Below are 26,459 nucleotides of genomic sequence, written 5' to 3'. Positions count from 1 at the left end.
AGCTTACGTGGGGCTGGAGGTTGCGGGGTGCGGTACGAATCTACCACGCAACCGCTATATCCTCCTATTCGAATATTACCACGACGATAGCCGTTCCTCGTGACAGTGCTCGACGAACGGCTAAGCTTCACCATACCACGTTTTCGATTACCAATCTCATCTCCGTGGTTATCCTTGTACAGAGTATACACATCCATATTAGCTAGTGCTATCTAAGTAAACGTTAATTAAATTAAAGAAAAAAAAAAAAATAAATAAGAAAGTAGAGAAACGAGAAGCGCGCCACCATGGTATGTTCTATTGATGATATCGTAAGTCGTCGCCCTGGTAAACACACACGTTTTCCTACCTTGTAAAATAGGCTGTTTATTTATTGTATTTTTTTTCTTTCTCTCTATTCTTTTCGTTCGTTATTGTGCCTCGCCGTAACTTTCTCTGTCGTTTCACACTTTTATTTGTTCTTGTCTATTGCTACCACTTCTTTGGTGCAAGACATTAGAGATGAATTGATGTATTAACGCGTTGACTACCATGAGGGATTATTAGAAATTTGATTGATAATTTTCGTCGTTTCCAGCGGAAGGATTAATAGTGTAATTAATAATACAAATGTGTAACAGTGATTCACTGTGTTAGACAACGTGTTAAACAGAGATAAGCATCTCTCCCTGTAGTGGAATGCTTGTATCCACTGTTCTCTTTTCTCTTCACTTATTATTTCTCGCCTGTGACTTTCTTTTATAATTTTTTCTTCTCTCAATAACAACAATAGCGGTTATAGTTTAACATGTGTATTGTTCCAGAGAGTGCGAGGTCCTGGAAACGTGATTGTTTCTTAGATGGCGAACTTGATTAAGCCTCTTTTCTTACCATTAATTAACAAAATACACTGTAATGTTCGATATTATGTAATTGATTCGATTGAAAAGATAGAAAGATATTTGAAAACAGAAAACATCTGAGTCGGTAAGATGAGAGGCTTGAATGTCTGACTAATCGCAGACTTTTTCTACTTTTTTGGGGTTTATTCAGTTCCAAGGGACGCTAAACTCGGGACGGCTCGTTGAAATTCTATCTCACCTGCAAGTTTCTGCACTTAATTCAATAACAAAGATAAAAATAAGGAAATATGCACGCAGTTACTGGTTAACAATGCACGTTTATTAGCGAACAAGTTCCTTACAATTAGATTCTCTTTCAAATTAATTCATAATTCGTAACTGCTCGTTGAACGGAATGTTTTTTTTTTTTAAGATTCTCGGATTATTTAAAGTCGATGTTCATTTGTTAATTAAATGTCTCGACGATGTCAATATTGTTTTGTGTTTACAGGCCGACGAACTTCCCCCTGAACAAATTGCTGGTACGTAATCGTCAGTAACTGAACACCGATTCATGGATGTTAACTAACAATATTTAATCAATACATTTCATATAATTAACAAATCGACATATGTAAACGTATGAAAATTCAATTTTAACACTCGGATAGTCGCTATGTTTTTGTACTATAATTCTTCTTTTTGTTAGACATAAAATAAAATTAAGGTTCTCCAAGATGTAACGAACAGAGACGACTGTTTTAACAGGATGTAGTAGTACGAGCTCCTCTCCTTGCCATTCTTGGCTTTCCGGTCTTTCAAATCGTCGACGTTGAAATCGTATCGTGTTTACTGGACGCAACTAAATTTAGTCCCGTTCTCAGTTTCGTCGTTTCCCTTTCGGCTTCCTGACCCTTTCGTCAGCGATGTTGGATCGCCAGAATCTCGTTTAATCTTCTGTAACCCAAATTTGTTTTACATGTATTTTTAAATGTCGACACGAATGTATTAACAATGTTTATAATACTAGTACTTATACTTCTAAATGAAAAGCATTTTGCTGGGTGTTCCATCATGGTAGAAGTTTGAGTGAAGAAATTAAAACGTGGCGAGGAAAAAGAAACAAGGCAGATAAGTTATCTGCGCCCATAGAAGCCACGCTCTCTCGGAGTTTATTTGTGCTTCCATTCGATCGAGGGCAGCCAGCTGCCTATGTATAGCTACAGAACAGTCTTAGCCGTATGATGAGGAGGTATCGCGTGACGATTCGATCACCGGGAATCGGATCGGTAAAAATAGAGGAAGGATTCTCCAGTGGGAAACGATACGACGACGATCGAAAAATAGAAGCTCGTAACATCCCACATTAAATTTTTCGCACAACGTTCGACCCATCATTTCGAAACGAAGACACTTGTCTTATCGCGTCTGAACGAGAGAAAAGAAAGCTTCAAGATAATACATTGGCGTTACTACAGTGGACGACGTGGATACGCGTTATTCAATCGATACTATTATTATTATTATTAATGTGCGTAAGGACATACTGCCGAAACCACAATAATGATATTAATAACAGTAGAGTATTTTTGAAACGTTGCATATGGTTCGATGACAAGGAAAATTCATGAAACTAGTACAAATAATTACATATGAATGTTGCGAAACAACGAACGAAAGAATAAAAGAGAAACCTTTTGTTAGCTTTTTCCAAAGATACTAAACAAATTATCCAATAAATTACCGTAAAGTTTCATCGCGAGAATCGTCGGTCGGTCGACAACGATAAATAAACGTTCCAACCAGTGTGAACGATGTTGCGCCGAGCCAAATAAGCTTCGAGCCAGAATCGCGAGGGTGCGGAAGGGCATTAACATCGGATTCTAAATTTGTATCGCATCGCGGACGGTCTTTAAACGCGAAAGACGCGTCTTTCTTTTCTTACCGATGTGACTAATTTCGTTTAATCGAATAATTACCGTACCGAATGTGATACGTTAGTTGAACGATAAATATTTTGATATTGTTTTAGTCCTTCGCAAAGCGTTCGACAGCTTCGACAGGGAGAAGAGTGGCAGTATTCCCACCGACATGGTGGCCGACATCCTAAGATTAATGGGTCAACCGTTCAACAAGAAGATCCTGGATGAGCTGATCGAGGAAGTCGACGCGGACAGTAAGTAGAACAGGTCAGGCATTAGTCAGCCGCGCCTGAAACGAGCAATTAGATATTACCATTTCTCTCAATGAATATAATTTAAGCTTACCAAGTTGTTATCAATTTCTAGAATCAGGACGCCTCGAATTCGAAGAGTTCGTCACATTGGCTGCTAAATTCATCGTCGAAGAGGATGCGGAAGCATTGGAGAAGGAACTTCGAGAAGCTTTCAGGCTCTACGACAAAGAAGGTATAAAATTTAATTTCTACAAATCTTTTCCTATATTCCATCCTTACTTCAGCAATATTGACCACGGTTGTTGCACAGCGATGGCGTTGATAAACAGTAGTTAACGACCCAGAACCGTAGTTATTGTGGTGCACCAGCTCCAGCTGAAACTGGAGAGGAAAAAGTAAGACGAAACAAGAGTAAAGAAAAGATATATGTATCGGCTGGCCGAGAATAGCTGGTTCCGCGAATCGGCCGCGTAAAAGCAGCTCGTTTCGCATGGGAATGAAAGCCGAGCGAACCCAAGGAATTCTCGCGCCACAAAGAGCATGGCTGGGCTGACGGCCAAAAATTGGCCAGCCATTTCGTCACCGATGCCTCCATGAATTATGATCGAGCAAAAGACTTTTGGACGTGTATTAATGCGGTCGTGCCTTTCCTCGCGACGATCATTTTCCTCCCTCGCCCAATGGGCGTCGATTAATCATGTTACGCGACCCTTTCAAAACTGACACGTAATAATAAGCTTGTAGTACGTTCTATAACGTAGAATTTAGAGTCCATTAGTTGAGATTACACATATCTTTGTGTATATGTAACTCTCGCATGGCTTTCCCATGGGTACGATGGGGATGCTCATCAAGCCCACCTAAAAAATATTCAAATAATTATTACATTCACTTATGTTAAAGAGATAATTATAATTAGGAATTTTACTTAAACGCACTTGCTCCATAGGAAATGGCTACATACCAACTACATGCTTGCGTGAAATCTTGAGAGAACTGGATGATCAACTGACCGACGAGGAATTGGATATCATGATTGAGGAGATCGACTCCGATGGATCTGGCACCGTTGACTTTGATGGTAAATTAGTATTCGTTAAATGTTTACAGTAATTCCAATGAAAATCTTGATCATAACACCTGTTGGCAATTCTTTCTGCCAAAAGATTGATAACGTTTCCAGTATCGAAAAATATTTATCCGCGTCCAAACATCGGCATGATTAAATCGTGCAAATCGTCCAAGTTTCCACTTTCTAACGACTTCGGGTTACGCAACCAACTACACCCGCATCTCGTTCCAACTTCGATACACAAATCTTGGCATATCTCCTCCTCTTCCTCGTCCGCCTGGACATCGAACAACCTGCAAATTGCTCCATGTTTTATCAATGATAATTTACTACCTCGTGTATCGTTGCCAATCACAGCAAAATAGGAGGACTTGTAAATAATAAGTCGGACGCATGATATAATTATTCTCCTCTGTTTATCTTGGAAGACTCCACGAGTAAACTGACCGGCTACTTGTTAATACTTCCCTGATGCCTCTGTTCAACGAGTTGCTGCTTAGGCTCTCCTTAGATGTTCTATGACAAACTCTTCCTAGGTCCAAAGCAGACTACTTCGGTGCAACATTGGCTCCTGGTGGTTTAAGTAGAAGGAAAAACCTTCTACAATTTGCTTTTGATTTTTAGAGGGTCCTTGGTAAACCTAGGAAGATCCCATTGTACATATGGAACCTAGAAAGAGTCTAAAGTCCAGAATAGTAATTAATGTTCAATTAATTCTGTTTCAGAATTCATGGAGATGATGACCGGAGAATAAACGCCCGTACGTGCCAGTGTTTTGCTCGATTCAAAGACAATATGTGCGACGGTCACGTTACTTTCAACTAATTTTATCCGCGTGTTTCTAAAGAAAAATTTAAAAAAAAGCAATGCACCAGGTTGGGTGTATAAAAAGCGTAGAGGAGGTTCGTCAGTTAACACGATGACGCGTCTCTGTGAGTTGTTCAGGGGCAAGCTCGTCGAATCTTGGAACAGCTTCGAAATGGCTTCAGCCTCGCCTCGCAGCAGATTTATATCTCTTTCTCTTTTTTAAAAGAGTGTCACAAATTAATTGTAATCTTGTACACAAATCGTAATTACTATAATCGTATTAATTATATAAATAACGAGTCACAGGTTCGATAAACATATTTGCAACACGCCTGCTAAGTTTTTCATGGACAGTATTTATTTGTTATTAATAAAACACCACCGAAAATATCGTTGCATTTATATCTCTATGTTAAAAGGTACCTTTAATCGCTTGTTTTTTAATCAGAACAAATAACAATGCAAGTATGTCTGTTCTGCTAGACTTTTTATTTTTTTTTTTTTTTTAACATTTGATTTATAATCACAATAATTTGAGATTTCTCTGTAATTGACACGTTAATAGTCGAAAACGTAACGCAGTGTAATATTCTTAAAAAATAGAGTTGCTAGCAATAGACTAGAAAGTTTGATAACTATAATATTAGTGGCACTAATAAACTTTGAAACTTCGTCACGACAATTTTAAACGCCTTGATCGCGACAACTTGCAAAACGAATAGTTAATTTCTTTCAAAATCGTATACTAATTATATATCATTCACAAGAAAAAATTTAATATAAATTAAGAAATAACGTATGACTTAGAACACTATTCGGACACGCACAAACGTGGACTAGACTATTATAATAGTTTACAGAGAGACCATTAATTGATTTAATTAAAACTAAATTCTTCATTTTTTTTCCGAACGAAGAATTTTCATAAAGAACTTTTTATAGAGATTAAATCTTGCTACGTGCTCCAATTAGTCTTTAATATAATATCAAAATGTTTATCCGTGCAGTCAGACTACTTTATTTCATTACACTAATTCATTTATCTAAGTTAGGGTACTTGGAATGATTCTATATACTCCGATGGTCCTCATGCTTAGAACGAGAAAAAAAGTTTCTCCTTTATATGTACATTAATTTTCAAATACTGATCTATTTATTGTTTTTGTTCTTTTTGCATTCTGTTTTTTTATCTAGAATAAGTAGTATCGTTTGCTCGAGAGATTAAAATGGGAAAAATAGAATCTGATGCGCTTAAAATTCTGCGAATCGCGTGTGCGTTCTTGGTAATTACGTTAGCTGAGCAAAATATATATGCAAAATAGAGGATAGAAAAATAAAGGAGATTTTTTTGATCGGTAACCTGATACCTCGCCACTTCTCGTCATTGCGTAAAGTCTTCTTACACAAGAGTCTGCAAGTCGTCTTCCTCCAATTCTTTATCGTCGGAGGACGAAAGCAAATGTCAGATCTTAAATAAATGCGGAAATTCATTGCTAATCTCGCGTACCGACTGCTGATCTTCCTGACTTTCCCCAGTCTCTTCGCAGAATATCCTGCGATTAATTTCATTTTATTGTAACAAAACAAAATATTATATTTTATAATTAATACAAACCTTGTAAAACATTTCAACAAATCTTCTGAACGATATCTGTGTTCATTGTAACTGGAAGTACGAAGTACTCTCCGGCATAATTCTAAATATTGTCTGCGCTGTAAAATTAACGATTATCCTATAATCATACGTGACGAACAATACAAATTTTTATTATGTTTCAATACCTTATCGCCGGGGAACATGTCATACAATTGACGCAGTATAATATCAATTAGAACTTTCACGTCATTGGTATAGAAGAGACCTGCAGTAACATCATTACTGAACAAGTCAATAAATAGCTTTAGAACAGAATGCGGTGGTGGTGGTTGATGATCGAATATTCGTACAGGATCCTCTGTAACAAACCACGTTTATTAGGAACTTAATTTTATGCATCGCTTTTTCAAATATCCTACCTTCCCTGTTAAACAGTAGCAAGATTTTTTCAGTGAAATTCTTTGCAACTGTTCTCTCCTTCAATGCATTCAGCACTATGTTTTCCGAGTTTGTGAACTGTAAATTGTAAGACAATATTAAATTCACGAATAGGTCTGGGATTTGATCTTCCAAATCCATGTCTGGTGGATTCTCTATCAAATCCAAAACAAATGCTATAAAATCAGGACCCAGTTGCTCTGTAACAGAATTTACAATAAATATTTATATGTAGCAGACGAAAAAGGCGTTGCAGGCTAATGCAACAAACACAATGCATTTACCTACTTTACTCACCCAAATGCGTAACTGGCATAGGTTCACCCATTGAGAAAATCATAGTAAGTAATAACGAGGAATAATTTAATTTCGTCACGTTTCTAGGATTACTCCTCATGTCTCTATTGAAAGACACATTTTAAACTGTTACATATTTGTACAAGCTAACGATAGAATTTACTTAACATTACCTTGCTAGTTCCATAGGCAATATACTGTTTAACATTATAGTCAAAATCACAGAATCCAGGCTACACATCACTCCGAATGACTGTAAGAGTAACTGCCTGATAGTCCACCTTGGCTCCATTTGATAATACTGTATTAATATATTAACCCCGTTATACTGATCCTGTTGCAGAACATACCTAGATACGTTTGCATCTGCATTTGTCTGCAATGTTAATAAATCATGTAAGTTACTTAAATATCAAACAATTCGTTTGTCTAGTATAATGTATACCAATATAGAAGTAAGCTCCTTTATATAATCAACAATAATAGATTCATCTTCATAAAGCATCCAGTTTCTTTGTTGAGAATCTTCTTTACAAGAAGTAAGCTCTGTAAAAATTATTTTCAATCTGTTAGCATCGTATGTTTCCTCTATACTCATTTGAGACACTGTGAACGGTGTTTCCAATTGGTGCAATAGCGCATCAAAGTAATGGCTCACGTTTGGTGGCAACAATTGTTGCAGTCCAGAAACAACCACTGTGACCGCTACTTTAGACATTTCATAGCTTAACTGAGTATTTCTACGTACTTGGTCAAGTAACTGATAAGCTGTATGAGAATTAATATCACATAACGAAGCCTTCTTTTTTGCAGGCGAATTGGTAGGGGTCTGTCTGACGCTACCCTGAGAAGGACTTTTCTGAATTTTTTGTGTGTCAGACGAAGACTGATGCGGAAGAGATTGTTTTCTCGGTTCGCTTATAGAACTATGCTGACATTGTGGAACAACTGGTGTTTCTTCCTTCTCTACATTAGTGTGCAATGTAGTCTGTGCTGTCATGTAAGATGTGTTACTCTGAGCAGGGTTCACATCTGCTTCTTTTATATTACAAACAGGTGACGAAGACACTTCTCTACTAGGTGTAACATTTCCAAAATCTGGAGGCATCGGAGCATGCTTCTTAGGTTTCTTATGTAACTCTGCTCGTCTTTTCTTTTCAATTAATCTCAGAAGAAGATCTTGTTTATCCAAGTGTAATCCACTTTGTTTCTTAGTTTCTGTCTTCACATTTGCAATGCAGTCTTCCAAAAATTCAATCAATACTTGAGATGAAACCTATAAATCGTTTGATCCCATAAAATCCATGATTATTTATTAAATGTTACTTAATTTACCTTCTCAGTGGTGACATAATTGGAGGGAATGTATCCAATTTGGCCATCCCTATTGACAACTTGCCACCAATTCCTCTGCTTGGTATTAGTTTGATACAGAATGAAATAATCACCCTCTTGAAAGCTAAGGGTTTTTGCAAACGTGGCTTTGAAGTCATAGAGAGCTTTAAGCACTTCATAGTTCTCTGAATACATAACATGACAGATGTTAGCAAAAAGAACATGTTTGCGGAATTGAACAGCTGCAAACGGATCGATTACCAACTCACCTAACCTCATGGAACTGTCACCCATGATAGTGAATTGAAATTGAAAGTGATATTCGTTCTCCAGGAGACAACGCCCAGGTGAGAAGAAAACGAATGAACAACTATCTACCACCGCTCACTAATTTCACTTTCATTCGTGCTCGACATTATTTTTTTACGATGCCTTTTTTTGTTGGTCAATTATGTAGACAGCAGTGACTACAGATCCAACAAGACTAGATATGCCTTTGTTTTCAAGGGGTTTTGAATTTGTGCCTTGAGAACGAACGCCATCTGCTCTTTCCTAATATAAAAATAAGAAATACTTCGCACTGCAACAGCCTAATGCACTTTGATGGTAATAGCAGATTGCTTCGATATCAAAAACACTACACCCCATTATAGTGCACCGATGATAAGATGTCCTATGAGAAGGCCGCAAATCTGCCCTTCTCAGGGGACATCTTGTCTTCGGTGCACAGTACTCATTGTCAATCAATGTCTCGAACTCAGCCTTCCTATATTATAGCAACAAGAGGAGCAGCAAGGAGAGATTGATTAAGCCCTTCTATAACATTAGATATGACGGCTTCACCGCCAAGACCGGTAGGGCTATTAGGACACATGGCGTCTGGAGTGGGGGCTCCAGGCGCCTTTGCACGCGGCCCAAGTAAAACACCGGGTGCGACCCACGGTGTCGGCCACATGCTAGGCACCCCAGATGGGCACCAATGTGACAGGCATGAAGGGCTCCGGAGTAATACAGATAAAATCAAATGCGTCACTATTCGCGAAAATTTTGTGAGGCCAGTGTTCACAGCATGCCTAGCAATCTTGCAAAACGCGAGGCCGGGGTTTCTTTGCATACCGACATGGTATCGTTTTGGGGTGTTAGGAACCCCGTAGCACCGGCAACGCTTTTTACATACCGACATTACGGCATCCGGGGTATCAGGGACTCTGATACATCTGTGGTGCTCTCTGCATACCGACCGGGATATTATCTTGGGGTGTCAGGGACCCCAAAGCACCAGCAACGCTCTCTGCATCCGCAAGTTCCCGATAGGTGGCGCTAGTGCCCCTATTCCAAAATCCTAATCGGTAAGTTGTTGAGTAGTTTGCGCCATTTGTGTATAGATGGCGCTGGATCGAATTTTAAATGTTGCTCACTTATGGCGGTCTTTTTAAAATATAAGTTTGTCAAATAATTAATTGAATAATTATTTGGTCTGCTGCTGATTTCACTTGATTTCTAAACGAACACAACCAAGGGCAGACAAAATTATGTTTTTTCAGTTGTTAGTACAAGGTGTGGTAAAAGAGGAAGTGGTAAAATAATCACGATAGTCACTGACGAGTAGAATTTGGAAGATCTGAACCTTATTTGCATACAACTTTAACTTCAGAATACTTATTAAAAAAAATAAGCAATAAACTGTTCAAGCATAACATGAATAACAAAATTATTGTATTGTTCAATTAACATTTATATAAATTAACAATTGCTCTGAGTTATTGTAGTGCAGGTATCCGAACACCTTGTCAAATAACTTTGTTTCTTAAAAGAAGCCGCCAGAAATTATAATAACAATGTTTTATGTTTGTTAAACGTTATGATTGATTAAAACTGCTGAATGAGTAAAATTATAGATCTTAAAATGTATCATTTTCGTACTCTCCTTTAACCTAAAATAGAATATGAGGTATATAAGATCGAAAATCTATGATATTTTATGTTCAAAGTGAGAAAACGTAGAATTTCCCTAAGGAGCAATAATCTGGGCGAGATCCAATTCCAATTATAATGTTGTTGCATATAATATTCGGATTTCAAACGTAACTGGTAAAATAACACGTAATGCAATAATAGATGAAGAAAATTAAACGGTGGTGAAGCAATCGATAAAGTTATTGGTTAACATCGTTTCAAATTATTTATGACAATTTATTATATTCTTTAGGTAGCTAATAATTTTAACTACTGTTTCATATACATTACAAAACTTCTAAGATATATTTATTGATATTTATAGAGAAATTCTGTGAAGACAAAGGGTACGCAATGCATCATTTTAAAGATCTGATAGTAAACAAATGTCAGCATAACGCTACATAACATTTTAATTGCAATTTATGTTAAAATGACTAATGCAATATTAATACATAATTACTACATGCAAGTTTTTACATACTAATATTGCAAATAACTCAAATGATTATGAAGCGATAACGTATATTAAAATTCATGAATCGTTCTGACAGAAGTAAGTATCGTTATGTTTTGTATAATAACTTTTATATATCAGATAATCCTTAACAATATTGATTATTATGTATCTAGAAATATAAAATATTTTATTCGGTCAAATCTTCTAACCATAACCTTCATCATTGGCATACGTGCGAATACATGCATTATTAAATTAAAAATAACTGTGGATTATTTGTTCCATAATTATTAAAGTAATGATCTATTGATTGCAGGGATTAATTGAAACAAGACTTCGTCACAATGCCGGGTAAAATAAAAGTAAAAGTATTGGCAGGGCGCAATTTACCCGTAATGGATCGCTCAGGCGATACAACGGATGCATATGTAGAATTAAAATTTGGCAATATAACGTACAAAACCGATGTATGCCGAAAATCCCTGAATCCTCAGTGGAATTCAGAATGGTATAGGTTTGAGGTTGACGATTCTGAATTGCAAGATGAACCATTGCAGATTAGATTAATGGATCATGACACGTATTCTGCAAATGATGCGATAGGCAAAGTTTATATAAATTTAAATCCATTGTTGCTACCTGGAGTACCTCCTACTGTTAAAAACATTTGGACGTTAGAGGCAGCTATGAATACCAATACCGGTTCTCAGAGTGGTATGTGTCTGATTCCTGCAATACTTAAGGTTTAAATATTCTCAACAGTATCTTCTTGTAGGTTCAGTCATGACTGGATGGATACCAGTGTACGATACAATGCATGGTATTCGCGGTGAAGTTAACATTATTGTTAAAGTAGAATTGTTTTCAGATTTTAATAAATTCAGACAATCCTCGTGTGGAGTACAATTTTTTTATTGTAAGTAGGCGAAGCATTGCTCGTTAATTATTAGAAATCATATACATTATGTAGTACATTCAATGTTCTTCTTTTAGCACCAAATATACCTCACGGATATCATACTCAAAGTATTCATGGTTTTGTAGAAGAGCTAGTTGTAAGTGACGATCCAGAGTACAAGTGGATTGATAAAATAAGAACACCCAGAGCTTCCAATGAGGCCAGGCAAACTTTATTTTTTAAATTAAGCGGAGAAGTTCAAAGAAAAATTGGATTAAAAGCTTTGGATCTTGGTGGGAACGCTGTTATAGGGTAAATCATATGTCTGAACTTAGGTTTATTTAAATTGCATTGTTTTAACGACATGTTTTCTTTGACAAACAGATACTTACAAAATTTCGATTTGGAAGGTGAATCTGGTATTGTAGCTCGGGGTATAGGTACAGCTGTTACCCTTGTGAAGCTACACGATACCTTAACTTTTTCATCTGACAATATTGAAGAGTAAGTATATGCAATAGTTTCATTTATAATGTGTTTAAACTAATTTTTCATGGGCAAGTTCTGCATTATTGTGTTCTAAACCATTATGCCCTAAAACTTTGATATTCAACAAAGTGCTTTTCAGTGTAATAATAATGATAATGCTAGAAACATTGTATTACAGTGTTCTGTGTTGTGAATTATGATGCTGATTACTTATTGAACTATTGAAATTTCTTTTACCGCATAGTTTTGGTAGAAATAAACAATGTTGTATGATGCTTGTTATTAACTAAATGCATGTACAAATGCTGTAGGTATTATTTTTCTTACAAAAGTTTGTGAATTCTTTTTTATCGTAGAAGCAGTTATGTTTCTTTTTATCTTATGAGAAACATTTTGATCTTATTTTTAAAATAGAGAGATACTAACACTAATCGAAGAAGTTATGATGCACTAATATGTTTATTATTTTGGGATAGTTCAAAGTCTGATGCGTTTATGTACAAATGCAAATGAATATTTTTCTATCGTGTAATGTTCCATTTGCAGTTCATCACTGGTATATGTTCAAGTGCATTGAGTCGCATTTCGACTTCTATGTATTGGGTGTCCTATTTCCTTAAAACTTTTATGAAAAGGAAAAGTATTTCAATATAATTTTTGTATCTTTGTATTTTGCTTACACGTTCGTAACTATTTGTTTTGATTAAAGGAAATTAGTGTTAAAGCCTTTGCCAGTGCAGTAACAAAAACTACAAAATTGATTGCTGCGGTAATGTTTTACAAATTTCTAATCGACGTATCATTTTTCTAGGACACCCGGTATATAGAAGCTAGATCGAGGTCTGATGCGCGTGCATTAAAACCAGGACGAAGTGTGTAGAGAATGGAGCACTACGATTTACTGGAAGTAACTACATAGGTACGCTACACGCGCATCCAACTTTGATCATTAATTATACGAGATATAATAATCAATGAAAGAATCTTTTATAAAACATATCATTAAGAATTACAAAGTTAACTTTTTTTTAATTTCTTGTATTTAAAATTTAAAGAAAAACTATACTTTTATTGCTCAAACTTTGTTACATAAACTAATTAGGTCCTTTTCTTTTTATCCACCCGCATGTGTCTATATAGGGCATACTTTTCACAACACAAAGCACAAAAGGAATGTACAGGACTGAATGAGAGTATGTCATTATATTCCGTCTCTCCTGCGAACATCCCTGATCCTCATATCATGAATACGCGAGTCACCCGCAAGAAACACAACCTACCATATCGTATAAGGGCATTAAGAAGTCCTAAACGAATTGTAAGAGTGACAAAATACTCATGCTATGAATTGAAAGGCAGAAAGAACAAAGAATCGTCATCAGAAGCAAGTAGTTTAAAGACAGCTTCCGTTTCTTATCCGGCTTTAACTGAATCAGTCGTCCAGGATGCATCTATTAGAATGATGTTGGCTCTGGAAGATGAAAGAGGAGAAAGTAGTAAAAAATATTGAATGTTCGCATGAGAAAGTTAAAGAGATTGTTTAGTTCGAGCGATACAGATGCTAAAAGTAGTAATCCTCTTTTAAATACTTCAGCTAGATCTTCTATAGTGAGTACATATAATCCATATAAAGAGAATTTATTGAAAAATGATAAAGCTAAGACGGGAGTAGCTGCGCTTTTGATAAAAACAATACATAGTGTACCTTTGGAGAATGTTAAAGAAGACAATGAAATATCAACGACACCTACTAATAATATAAAGGAACATGAAAATCAGATGAAAGTAGATACTGGTACAAATAAAATTGTCAAGTCAGAAGTAAAAGTAAAGGAAGATCATGATTCTTCATTTGAAGAAAATACATCTACTTCTAATAATCTGTCAGATGATTCTTCACTTGATAGTACTAGTTACAATATTTTAAATGATACAAAGTTTTCGACCGATGAAGAATTAGAAGCAAGTAACGTATTAACGAAGAAGCTTACTAGAACTAATAGTTTTCCTCAAATGAGAGCAAAATCGCTAAAAATTAGATTGCAAAATATAGACAGCGACACGTGCCCTCTTCACGAAAGCAGTACACCTACACTGTTTAAATGTTTATCCATGAATCAAATATCATATGATTCAGAATTTTCTATGAATTCACGAATAAAGAAAAACGAACATGTAGGAACAATGACTGCAAATGATGTTGTATCCGAGTCCATTGCAGGTTCATCAGAATTGAATAAATACATAAATAACAAACCTTTGCAATATCAACAAAATATACACAGTTCACAAGATTCTAATTTTCCATTGGCGACGAGTACTCCGGAGGAAATTCGTCCTCCCTTTTTTCTAGAAACTCAATCTAAATTTACTATTCATCCTACCGATTCTGAGAAATGCGATACATCTAAAGAATACACCGTAATCACTATACCAGAAAACAATGAAAATTATATACTCGATAATACTGAATATGATACTTCTACCGATTTGAATAATACCAAACACAGTGATTTATTGTATGCTGATGATTCTGAAGTATCTGTCTCAGCATATTCTCTATTGCAAAGTGCAAGTGATACTGAAAGTAGAGATAAGAAGATAATGTTTAAAAAGATAGATGAAGAAGTAGACAATGAAAAGTTGGAAGAACAAAATATAAGTTTATCAACACAATCACTCCCATCTTTAAAACAGTTTCAAGTATCTACTGTAGAGTCCAGTGCAAAAGAAGATATGAACAGTAGAGTCAGTATAGAATCAAAAACTTCGTCTAGTGCTGAAAGTTTAATACAGTCGTCGAGTAATGAAATATACGATGTAGCACACCAGAATAGACAGCGTCGCATGTTAGATTTAATTAACATAATTGATACAAAGATGATGGTACAACCAGAACATTTAAACCATAACAGTGGTGGTCGATTTAGAATGAAGAAACGAGACAAAGTATATAAGAATTTTAATCCTGAGGATTTAAGGAAAACTTTACACAATCAGTTTTTAAGAAAACATATTCGGAATTATAAACAAGCAGAAGTTATGCACTCGTACCAATTTCCTTTAAACGAATCTGTACCAACATCAATTACACCTGATTCCTCTTCCTGTAACTCCTCTCTAGAGAATATAATCATTCAACCACATTTATGCAGAACTGAGTCGTATCATTTAAACGAAGGCTTTTTCACCAAAAGATCTACAGCTGATTTAAAATTTCATGAAATTGCTGCCAGAGAATTAACTGCAGATACTCCTAGCAGCGATTCACTTAAAAATCATAGCGGTATAATAGAAATGAAAGAACTAAAGCCAAATGATACTAACATTTCAATCTCACCTACATCTGTAGATCATGCGGTACATAATAGTCATAGCATTTGTAATATAGAAGACGTATCGAGTCATAACGAGTCTACTAATATTACTAACACTGCTAACTCGTGTGTGTCCTATCCTTCTCCCAATCATAGGCAACAGGACGAGGCATCTTTGAGTCCATCTTACCCACTTCCGGCTGTTCCTTCTATGGTCTCAAAAGTATGTCAGTTACCAACAACTAAGGCACAACCTACTGTATCATTGCATCGAAGATCCAGTGATTCTGATTTGAGCATTACTCCAAAAGGTGAGTTCTTTTAGTTGTAAATTAATTAATACAGTTAGAGTTATGATTGGTGATGGTTCAGGACATATGTAATTGGGTTTATTGTCTGTTTTACATAATACAATAAATGCATTATCTTTATGATTGCATTGACCTTCAGGTATTCATTGTGGGCCAAAACCTAAATTACAGGATGCCTCATAAAGTGACTTATATCCAGCAAAGAAGGAATTCCTGAAACAAAAATAGCATAGTTCATGATGATTCCAGGTGGTTATAGGTAATCACTTTTTTAATTTATGTATTAAAAGTTTTATATACTTACAACATTGTATCATCTCATTTTTTACATAAATTATTGAAAGAACCTGTGTATTACGATATTCTGAAATATGTATCACTTTCTTGGACAAGGAATCACTTTATGAGACATTCTTTTGTTTGCACATGTGTCTCTACTATGTTTGTTTTAATACAAAATTCTGTTTGTGTATTAATTTTTTCTTCTTGAAACAACTAAAAAATAGTAATATATGCTGTAGGTAATTCTTTTGGCACAAATGATAAATCAATGACTGGATTATTAAAAACATCAACTGCTGTTATAAGAACTATGAATCAGGATGCATTTGAAATGTTAGAGTATCCATTTATCACAATGCAACAGTATCCACCAGGATTTATTCTTCATATTGGTAAGCACCACAATTTGTTATCCATTTGATTTTGTTATTTTTTTGAAATATATATAGTCATAAAATGTGTACTTTGAGACAGGTGGCCTTGTAAGTTCAAGGTCAGTGAAGCTTCTAGAAAGAATTAGCAATTTGGAAGAACCTGAGAGTCGTGATTCCTGGTGGAAAGAGGTCAGAATGGAAGTTAGATCACATGCAAGAGCATTAGCCTGTAATGTCGTTATTGGATACAGAGAAGAAACTAGTATTTGGTAAGAATCAAAGAATTTATATGTACTTAATAAATTTATATTTTCTTTATTACTCAGTTGTTTTCAGCGATGACGTCTGTGTACTGAATGCTTATGGCACTGCAGCAGTAATCAATTTTCACAATCCCAGTCAGGATTCAGACAATGTTTTTGTCAGCAGCAAAGGACAGTTAGGTTCAGGTACAAATTCTGCGGAGACAGAAAAAGCTCAACAAAAATCGGTACCTATAAAAGTAGAAAAAAGTGATACCGATACGTCCGTGCCTACTTCAACGAATCAAACTATCAAAGTAAGGCATATATCAGAGAGTAAAGATCACGAGGTTCAATTTTACAGTAAATGTAGTTTGTGCCATTTGGCATATAACGAGGCAAGTGTACCGTTTCGCGTGAACGTTTCAAAGTGTTCTGTTTGTAAGCGTGCCAGAGTACCGGATGTGATGTTTACGACTATAGAATTACCGGATAATCTATCGACAACAGGAAGAGGATGTATCATACAAGCTACCGCGTGTAAAGCCAAGAAAGATCTTAGAGGAGAACTGAATGCCAAAGAGATTTCAGACTGCTTGCCATTCCTGGAATACGAATTGCACAGTTTACTTTTAAACAAGCTGAAAGTGAAAGGAATGAACGCGATATTCGGTTTGAAGTTACAAGTCTCTGTTGGAGAACGACTGATAATTGGCATGGCTGTAGGTACTGCCGTTTTTGTAACCGCATTACCTACACCGTCCATTCCGCAGATCGCATCTGGAAATTCTTGGCATAAAGAGGAACAGTTAGCAGAGATCCAGAAGACTTTAGTGGAGACTGTTAAACAGAACAGAGAGTTTTATCGACTTAAACCAGCTGTAGTAAGTGTACTATCCGATTGTCTTTAAATCATTGAAATGTTGGTAAGTAATTTCTTCGTTATAGGACGTTGAAAATGGACGAGTTACAACATCCGACACCGATGAATCGGACGATGAATTGCCTGATTTAGACTTTGGCGTAGGTCCAAGAGATACGTGTGTATTAGAAGTAGACGACATCGAGGATATGGATAGAATTTCTTTACTGATGGACGATCGACCACCTGAAGATTTTCATGTAGTAAATACTCAAACAATTCCTGGTCTAGACGAATTGGAGATTGTAAGAAATTTACAGATGTTCACTCAAATCTCAAGAACAAAAATTCCTGCTGGACAATTTGCATCTATGCCTTCAAAGTATTTCACCAAGTTACTACAGGTACATCTTCTTCGCTTCAACTATAAATTCTTACATAATGAAAGTCGTTTTTTTAATTAGATACTGAGGTCATGTTTGTTGATCTTTCATTCTAGTCAGTATACTTTAAGTTAAGAAGAATGATTCCCTGTGCACTATGTGATATGCAATTTAAATTGGCACTACCCGAACCAGATGAGATACAGTTTACAGTAATCGGTATGGCTCTTGGGTTAGGAGATCCTGTAAAAATGAACAAACTGAAAAAGAAACCAATGAGCCACTCTGTGAGCAAAGATCAAGTTAAAAAATCAGGTAAGATAATTAAATTATTTCCTGACCCTTGAAATACTTATAATACTTTATATTTTCAGATGACAGTGATATGATATTTAATATTGACGTAGATCATACCGAAATTTCATCAGACAATGCATCCAGTAATAATTTCTCCTCTGGTCTAATTTATACGCCATCACTGAAATTGCGAACGCGATCGCCTTTGCGTTCAAAACATCAAACAATATACAAACATAAACATGTATGTATAAATTAAGTATGAAGTATCATTACACGCAGAATATAATATTGATTTTTTACAGGTGCCTTTAAAGGGAAGATACGGCGTGGACATAACACCTTTGTCTTATTTACCTGGTGGTCGTATCGAGAGGTATCTAGGAAATTTAAATTTCTTCTTCATTCGTGAGAGCACATCTATCAGAGAAGTTCGTATCCTCAGATACAGCTGACAACATAAGTAATTAGAATGAAATTAATTAAATCAATTGTATATTACAGAATGGTGGTTTAAGTGGGTTTACGCACAGTTTCGTAATGGAAGTATTAGCAATTGTTCGCGCACATATAACAGCATTGGGAGGAAATGCAATGGTAGCATTTTTCATGACTAAATGTGTGCTTCTTCACAGTCCTCACAAAAACCAAGTATGTTTCAATGATTCAATGGAGTTTTAAATTTAATATGGTATTGTAATTTATATGGATTTTACTTTATAGGGTCAGTGTCTGATCAATGTCGGTGGAGATGTGGTATCCGTGTCGTATTTTACGGATGAGAAACAAGGTGGAGCTTCAAATTGCTGACCCCAACCTCCACATTCTGCGCCTCCATAGCTACAATTACACTCCGAGAAGCAACGGCGAAAATTTGACTTCTCACTGATCGACGAAGCTCGTTAATCGTTTTGGATGGATCGTATCTCATTACCCTGTGATAGATTAGGGCTTGTAAATAATCGAGTTTCTAGTTTATAAATATTGTAATTCTTTTAAGCCGTGAAACCTTGATCAAAATAGAGATGCTTATGGAAACATGTATGTACTTTCAGTCGATCGGCTTTTATGTAATGGTACAATAATTGTGTTATAAAACGCACATAATTCTAGGGACACATATCGAGGATTCTAAAGCTGCTTTGACAATTAGGTGCCTTCAGAATTGTACATAAAGTTTGCGAACGATTTTTCAATTTGTTTCTTGTTGTTGCTAGCAAACTGTATGATTCAGGCATCTGAAAGGTGTTTAATTCTTTGTTCGATCAAAAAAAAAAGTAGATGTTTTGTTAAAGTGTAATATTGAGTTTGGATAATTACTGTAGAGTGTTCCCACGAATCGAGCATAGTTTGTCGATTTTAAAGAAGAAGGTATAAGCATGATAATTGATGTTAATGTGAATGGATGTTAGCCTCCTTTGGAATATGGTAAAAATCGGTGTTGATGATGTGTGAAAATATTCAAGAATCTGGAATTGTTTGTGATTCTGTAGATAATAGAGTGACGAAAGATCATGCAAGCAATCTCCATGGAAAATGGAAAAATAATTTAAATTTTGCAATTTATATCCTTGTAAGATTGTTGAATTTGTTTTCTTTTCTTTATAGAATACGATTAGATAAAGTACGGCTCACAAAGTACCTTGTACAATTGAATTATTATGCGTGCATGTGCAATCCTTTACACTCAATTGTTGTTTCCAAATAGTCACTCTTGTTTATCTTTACGATCTAACAATTATTGTACAAACATTAAATCACACGATGAATGTGCATTGTAAAATCAGTTTGCGTTTTTATTTTTACACAATCATCAATTTTCTCTCTGTCATAACGTGAACAAATAAAATCATAAGCAAATCGTGTAGGTGTCATTTTCTGTTTAAAAACAAAAACGTTCCATTTGTTGATAGGATACAATTTTTTTAATCAATAATTTTTATTATATATCATTTAGAATTTCTCATTTTAAACTATATTTATATTAATATCATAGGAAGAATCAAGTCTGATGAAGAATCAGACATTGTATTATGTTTCAAATTCACTATTAAAAATGCAACCTTTTCTGTTAGTTTCACGTTGTTGAAGTACCTCAAAAATGGGATATTAAAAAGATATCCTAAAAAAAAAAAAAATGAAAATAGTATTTATCAGTCCAGATGATTACTGCTTTGAGTACAGTATTTATTTGCAAGGAGAAGAAAGAATCATTTTAACGATAATTGACGATTAATTAGATATTCGTGTTCTTTGTACCGCGTGTTAAATTTAATCGTCTGCTAATAAGAAAGAAATGAGAGGACGCTACTTAAGCAATACACTTTCACGTTATGTGACAATCTTAAAACGGATACAAAGGCATCTTTTCGTAGCTGACTAACGAGGCAATCAATTGATGAAACTGGAACTGTTCAATTCTTCTGATCATTAAGCATAATTCGTCCTGACGTCTAAGCACGTTTTCCAAAGCGTAAGAAAACATGATCAACATCCTGTCTTTTAACGCCGCTATCCAACAATGGGATACTCTCATGGAATCCTGTAAGTGAAATAACGATAATAATTATTGACTGAAAAAGAAATTAGGAAAATAGTGTTCATACAGGGTGTTCGACAACAGGTGGGCAAATTTTAAGGGGTGATTCTAGGGATGAAAATAAGACGAAAATCAAGAGTAACGAAATAGCGTTTGCCGCTTTGTTTTCCAGTAATTAACGTTTCAAAATTCGAGTAAAAAGCGCCTGAAATCTGCAACCCGCCCAGCACCGACGACTGAACGTCAGGTCAGCAGGGGAAGGTACAGTCGTAATCAAGAATCGAAGCTGAATGCTGCAGTACCGAGAAACTGAATAGCACGTGGTAAGTTTCTACTATTCAACGATTCTTGGTTATGACTGTACCTTCCCCTGCTGACCTGACGTTCAGTCATCGGTGCTGCGCGGATTGCAGATTTCAGGCGCTTTTTACTCGAATTTTGAAACGTTAATTACTGGAAAACAAAGCCGCAAACGCTATTTCGTTATACTTCATTTTCGTCTTATTTTGATCCCTAGAATCACCCCTTAAAACTTTGCCCACCTGTTGTTGAATGTATACAGGACTGAGTATGATATACCTGTTATGTGATTTTCTTTATCATCAATATAGCTTTCCATCTCGGAACCAAGTTCGTATATCCTGGATAAGGCGGCGCAAACTTTGCGAATCCTTGGTGGAAGGTCGTCGAGGAATCCAGGGCTACATTGGGTGGGTAAAGCTGCAGATACGTTGTAGAAGACCGCCATGGTCATTACCAAGAAGAAGATCATTACTGTTGAACTCATCTCACCTTTGAAATAAAAAAACAAAATGTCAGGAACATTGATCCGTGTATAATTACGTATTTATAAAAAAAAAAGATATTACATTATTATTACAGCAGTGGCAGTCAATAAGTTAATATTGACAGTTATAAAAAGACAAAGTAATATCTTTCATTTTATATGGAGTAGTTAAACACGTAAGTGTCTACTGAAATTAATGCTGTCTGAACTGGCATCGCGAAAAAAAGTAAGGAACAAGTAAAACCATGAAAGAAAAAACAACATCTCGAACATTACACGACTTAATTAGGTGGGAGCGAGATTATATTTGTGCCAAAGGAGCGCTGAGAAGATGAAAAAAAAACGTGGTAACAGGTTCAGGCGACAAGAAAATTAGCTCGTTACTTATGAACACAAGAGAGTCCAGAGGGAAATCAATTTTCCAGTAACAGGTTTCCGAAGGTGTGACGACACAAAGAAAAGCTGTTAACAAGTTGACTGGCATAGCTGAAATAGCTGTACCTAGTACAGCAGAATGATATGAATCTAAAGTGTTTTACTTTGTTTACACATTTCCGATAGCTTTTCACAAATTTACAAAACGATCGCACACAAATTTATTGAAATTTCGACAGGACAACGTCTGTCCCGTCAGCTAGTTATTAATAAAGAGTCGATTTTTATACTTTTAAACAGTTATTCGCTGATGTCTTCATTGGCGACGCGAAAATTAAAGACAAATATGCGACGCTGGCAGTGAACGTGTTAAGTAGTAAAGAGTGAAATACACACGGCGCGGTCTGACCAAGCGCAGTCTATACTACTTAAAATCGCAAACTTGCAGTCTCGAGCACTAAAGATGAATTTAAGAAAATATATATTTCCTTTGTACTTTGAAGAAAAAGATAGGATTTCAAACAGTAGCATTTCCATTGAATAAAACTGCAAAGAAGACAAATAATGAAAAGCATCGCAACGTGGAAACAAACGTGCATATTGAAAATCGTTTTAGGTGTTATCCGGTAGATAGTACGACAGGAAAGAAAAGAACAAAAACAGGGAAGAGTATCGTGTTACAGAAGACGGGTCTCGGAAGCGAGTCAGAAAGTAAGGAAATCGTATTACTAGCAGTACGTGTCTGGAATGTTTAATAGTTTTCAGTCGGTTCGAAGGAAATATAAAACAGAACACCGCGGGTGTTCAATCGTCGTCGAAACTGACTTAAAACGAAATAAAAAGAATGGGAGACACGAGACACATGTCTCGTGAGAAACGCACGCTGTCAGTGTTTATAAAAAAATAAGAAAAATTAATTGTCGTTGAAATAAAATAACAAAATGACATAGAATGACATAAAATTATACGCGTCGTAATAAAGAATCAGAATGACTGGACGCGTTAATAATTCGGTTACGTATCGATAATTAATCTCCAGAATGGAATTGCTTCGACGACCTTGCGTCCTTTTATTACCCGCGGTGAAACGAAGAAATTGTTTCTCTTCTCGCGACTCGATTAAAATGAATGTGGCGTCGTTACATCGACTATCAGGCTCATTAACCGTAGTATTCGTAACCATAAATCAACGTTCATGTGTCTTTAATTCGTTATTGAACGATGCTGTATCTTCTTCAGATCGGAAGAAATTAAACCATTAATTCGTTCGTTATTTATAACACTGAATTTCATCGTTTATGAACTTTGAATGCTAAAAAAAGATGAAGAAATTAAATTCTGAATACATATTCAATCAACTAAGGCAATGATTTTATCTTTACCCTATTTTTTAAGTGACCACTTTACAGCAGACGTAACTTCCATTGGTCGTGCGTGGTTTTATAAATTTCAATTTACTCAGTCACATTCTTTGCTGTTTTTCTTCTACGTCCAATAAAATGTCCACGTGATACACCTTTAATTTCTTTCACACAAATAAACGAAATAAATAGAAGACAAACAACACTCGGATATTGCAAAGTTATCAAAGTCACAGCAATTTTTCTTCCTTTTTTACCAGCGTGCCAGCGAGTGGTCTGTGAAATCGCTTCCGGCTAATTTAATTTATAAAACGTTTCTAGAGGAGCAGAAAAGCGTACAGTAAAAATTATAATTGAGCCACTTGTATTCTTGTTATTATAAAAAAAAGAAGAAAGGATTACACTGAGTCCTGGCATCATTATTTTGATTTTGTACCATTTTATAGAACCTTTTCAAAATTCTCTACTATTAAAATAACAGATGGAAGTTTTACAGTATAAACAATGAATTCCAATGCGTCAGTAGTAATGCAAATGGCAAAGAAGGAATAGAAGGTAAAAACAAATGAAATTCTCACTTCCTATTCTGACCCAATACGGTACATACTACTTAAGATGAAACAGTAGATTCAGTAAGGCTTTATCCAACGATTCGCCTCCCCTTTTGTTTACTTCTTCCGAACCTTTTAAATTCCAGCAAAAAGGAAAACAACGAATGCTTGTCGTTCGAACACTTTACAGCGTGTAGTGATTAAATTTGTGAATGATGAAGGTACAGAAGACACCGAGATAGAGCACTCGTGAGAGAATCCTACGCAAATCATGATGGACCGAGACATCTTACGAACAGATCGATCAAGAATCCAGAGAGATATCGGTCGCGGAATTGTCAGGAAATGAACATCAGTTCTTAATCGAGTTTGTTACTGAAATATAGCAGTTCTACCCTCGGTCCGTCTTGATCGTGAACGCGTTAGAATTGGGAGTAACCGCAGGAGGTGGTCTGAAACAAAAGTAGGGATAAATGAAAATTGGGAAAAATAGTCTGAAAATTTTTAATAAAACTTATAGCGATCATAGAATTATAAAGGTAGGAGAAATTAAAAACAAGTGGGAGTAAAATGTGTGGAAATAAAATTATACCTTAGAGTCGTTCATCTGCTCTTTCCATAAAAGCAAATATAAAAAAATTAATTATATTACTTTCTTTCATCTCATAGCATTAACAAGAGAATTACGCTTAGCGTTAGATCATATACCTGTAACATCCGGTAAACAATTAAACTAAATTGAAATCGTCCCACTTGAAAGTTTTAATCGTAGAAATTACATACAGAACCTTCCTGGAAAATACAATCTCGGATTTCGTCGAACAAAAGCAAATCCCACTATAAAATCAGAATATAACGGTGGAACTTATAATCCATATTTACTAGAATTGAATAACTGTGCGCGAAAAAATGTATCGTCATTGAAGGAATTTCATATTTCATCATTCACACGCATCTTCAATGAAATGTCACAAGAGATTTGTTGGAAAAAGAACGCCATGCATAACATCATTGTGCGACATCCTGGATTATATTTAGCAAAGATTTGAACGTCAAAGAGAGCTGCACAATAAAACTTGTAGAATATATAAAAATACCGTTTTCCATACTTATTTCGTGACGTCCTTGACATGGATATTATATTAATTGTATATTACTTTAGGTATTTTGTGAACCAAGTTTGACAAATCTTTGAACATACTTAAAATAATAAACAACCTTCCACTAAACAATTGCAATTCATTGAAACAAAAGCTTAAAAATAAGAACACCGCTAACCTGTTGCCTTTTTACAAAACGTAAACGTAGATAGTGTCCCTCAAAGGTTTTAGAAGCGGCGAAGCTGACGACGGCGACGACGAGAAGGATGTTCCTTGTTGATGGGCACACTAGATTTCTCGTAACGAGAGATAAACGCGTGGAAACGATGTCGGTTTACGTGTAACAGCAGTGAGAAGCAAGGGTACGATGATAGTGGTGAGATTTGCAAGGGTTCAGCCCTTAAATACGCGCCGTTTCTACGAGCATGCGCATTTCGACCAGGTTTGCACCCTCATCCTGTGGTTGACGTACGTCTTCAATTTGCCTTTCACACAGAATAAAACATTATAATGGAGATGTTGGTTACGCAATAAGAAATTTCTTGGTCACCGTACACATCCCTTAATTTCCTTCTTCTTTTGCTTGAATGCCTCGCCTGGAAACAAGATTTTGCAAAAACAATTTTTGATCGGCCTTACTTGCTTTCTTTCAAGATAGCATTATCCTACGTTCACTGATACTCTCCAGGATTTCGCTTACCCAGATAGCACAAAAACATCATATGTACGTTTTCAGGATCTTTTCAAGTAAATAATGTATAAACAGGGTGTTCAGTCATTTGGGGAAGCGGTGTGAACGACTGCATTCAGAATGACAATAGGATCGACAGATTTAGAGATGTTCCTTCTTAAAGTTTCTTAAATTCGACCAATCAGAACACAATTACAAATGAAACGCAGGAACGTCTTCTATTTGAAATCGAACAAAAGATTGCGACATTCATTTACTGATTTATTAGAAGCCATTTTATTCCTTTATTTAATATTACCAGATCTCTTATTAAGTACACGTGTTTATTAATATTTCTTAAACTTTCGATTTCATATTGAAAATATTTAGCTGCGTTATCAATAAATTTTTATTTAAAAAGTAAACACCTGAGCAATATGCTATTAGGTAGATAATTAATACCTGAAACAAAACAATTGGAACATCTTAGATGACTTGCAAAAAGTGCTTCTAATAAATCTGTAAATGAATGTCGCTATCTCCTCTCCTTCTCTTAATAACTTTTATTTTCGTTGTACATTTGTGGAAAAATCAAATTTTCTTTCGTAAGTATTCTATAAAAGAATACTTACGTTAATAACTCAATATACTATTGAAGTAAT

The 26,459-nt window shown here is 35.6% G+C and overlaps 4 protein-coding genes and 1 long non-coding RNA gene across 8 annotated transcripts; 2 read left to right on the top strand and 3 right to left on the bottom strand.

The window, feature by feature from the left end:
• Positions 1–104: 104 nt before the first annotated feature.
• On the top strand, positions 105–5,266 carry LOC114877729 (troponin C, isoallergen Bla g 6.0301). Of its 2 annotated transcripts, none has more exons than XM_029190685.2 (6): positions 105–311; positions 1,333–1,363; positions 2,854–2,997; positions 3,110–3,229; positions 3,947–4,078; positions 4,795–5,266. In XM_029190685.2, the coding sequence occupies exons 1-6, from the start codon at positions 288–290 to the stop codon at positions 4,821–4,823; spliced, it is 480 nt and encodes a 159-aa protein (XP_029046518.1). In that variant the 5' UTR covers positions 105–287; the 3' UTR covers positions 4,824–5,266. The 2 variants fall into 2 exon arrangements, with proteins under 2 accessions (XP_029046518.1, XP_029046519.1); XM_029190686.2 differs by having other exon boundaries at positions 106–290.
• LOC123988315 lies at positions 1,399–2,893 on the bottom strand. 2 transcript variants are annotated; one of them, XR_006829889.1, is made up of 2 exons: positions 2,806–2,893; positions 1,399–1,778 (listed from the first exon to the last, which is right to left on the bottom strand). It is a non-coding gene; the product is annotated as an uncharacterized LOC123988315 (long non-coding RNA). The 2 variants fall into 2 exon arrangements; XR_006829888.1 differs by having other exon boundaries at positions 1,861–2,845.
• Positions 5,267–5,346: 80 nt separating the features above from the next.
• LOC114877726 (NCK-interacting protein with SH3 domain) lies at positions 5,347–9,045 on the bottom strand. The gene is made up of 9 exons (XM_029190681.2): positions 8,813–9,045; positions 8,544–8,728; positions 7,654–8,484; positions 7,382–7,584; positions 7,209–7,312; positions 6,893–7,111; positions 6,659–6,831; positions 6,492–6,589; positions 5,347–6,429 (listed from the first exon to the last, which is right to left on the bottom strand). Exons 1-9 carry the CDS (start codon positions 8,835–8,837, stop codon positions 6,339–6,341), a joined length of 1,929 nt encoding a protein of 642 aa, XP_029046514.2. The 5' UTR covers positions 8,838–9,045; the 3' UTR covers positions 5,347–6,338.
• Positions 9,046–10,111: 1,066 nt separating this feature from the next.
• Positions 10,112–20,200, top strand: LOC114877746 (C2 domain-containing protein 5). The gene is given in 17 exon segments (XM_029190710.2): positions 10,112–10,752; positions 10,825–11,055; positions 11,276–11,673; positions 11,735–11,875; positions 11,953–12,169; positions 12,242–12,361; positions 13,487–13,848; positions 13,851–15,974; positions 16,496–16,648; positions 16,731–16,899; positions 16,967–17,756; positions 17,821–18,138; positions 18,234–18,432; positions 18,492–18,658; positions 18,720–18,845; positions 18,919–19,065; positions 19,138–20,200. Coding segments are annotated over 15 exon segments (5,490 nt in total). The 5' UTR covers positions 10,112–10,752; positions 10,825–11,055; positions 11,276–11,303; the 3' UTR covers positions 19,225–20,200.
• Positions 20,201–20,347: 147 nt separating this feature from the next.
• On the bottom strand, positions 20,348–25,997 carry LOC114877745 (myosuppressin). Of its 2 annotated transcripts, XM_046287655.1 has the most exons (4): positions 25,828–25,997; positions 25,306–25,723; positions 21,533–21,745; positions 20,348–20,956 (listed from the first exon to the last, which is right to left on the bottom strand). In XM_046287655.1, exons 3-4 carry the CDS (start codon positions 21,738–21,740, stop codon positions 20,868–20,870), a joined length of 297 nt encoding a protein of 98 aa, XP_046143611.1. In that variant the 5' UTR covers positions 21,741–21,745; positions 25,306–25,723; positions 25,828–25,997; the 3' UTR covers positions 20,348–20,867. The 2 variants fall into 2 exon arrangements, with proteins under 2 accessions (XP_046143611.1, XP_029046542.1); XM_029190709.2 differs by having other exon boundaries at positions 25,306–25,997.
• Positions 25,998–26,459: the final 462 nt, after the last annotated feature.

Source organism: Osmia bicornis, chromosome 11 (assembly GCF_907164935.1).
Source record: "Osmia bicornis bicornis chromosome 11, iOsmBic2.1, whole genome shotgun sequence".
Lineage (NCBI taxonomy): Eukaryota > Metazoa > Arthropoda > Insecta > Hymenoptera > Megachilidae > Osmia > Osmia bicornis.
The sequence above is the reverse complement of the archived record's forward strand: the minus strand, read 5'-3'. Positions and strand labels throughout refer to the sequence as shown.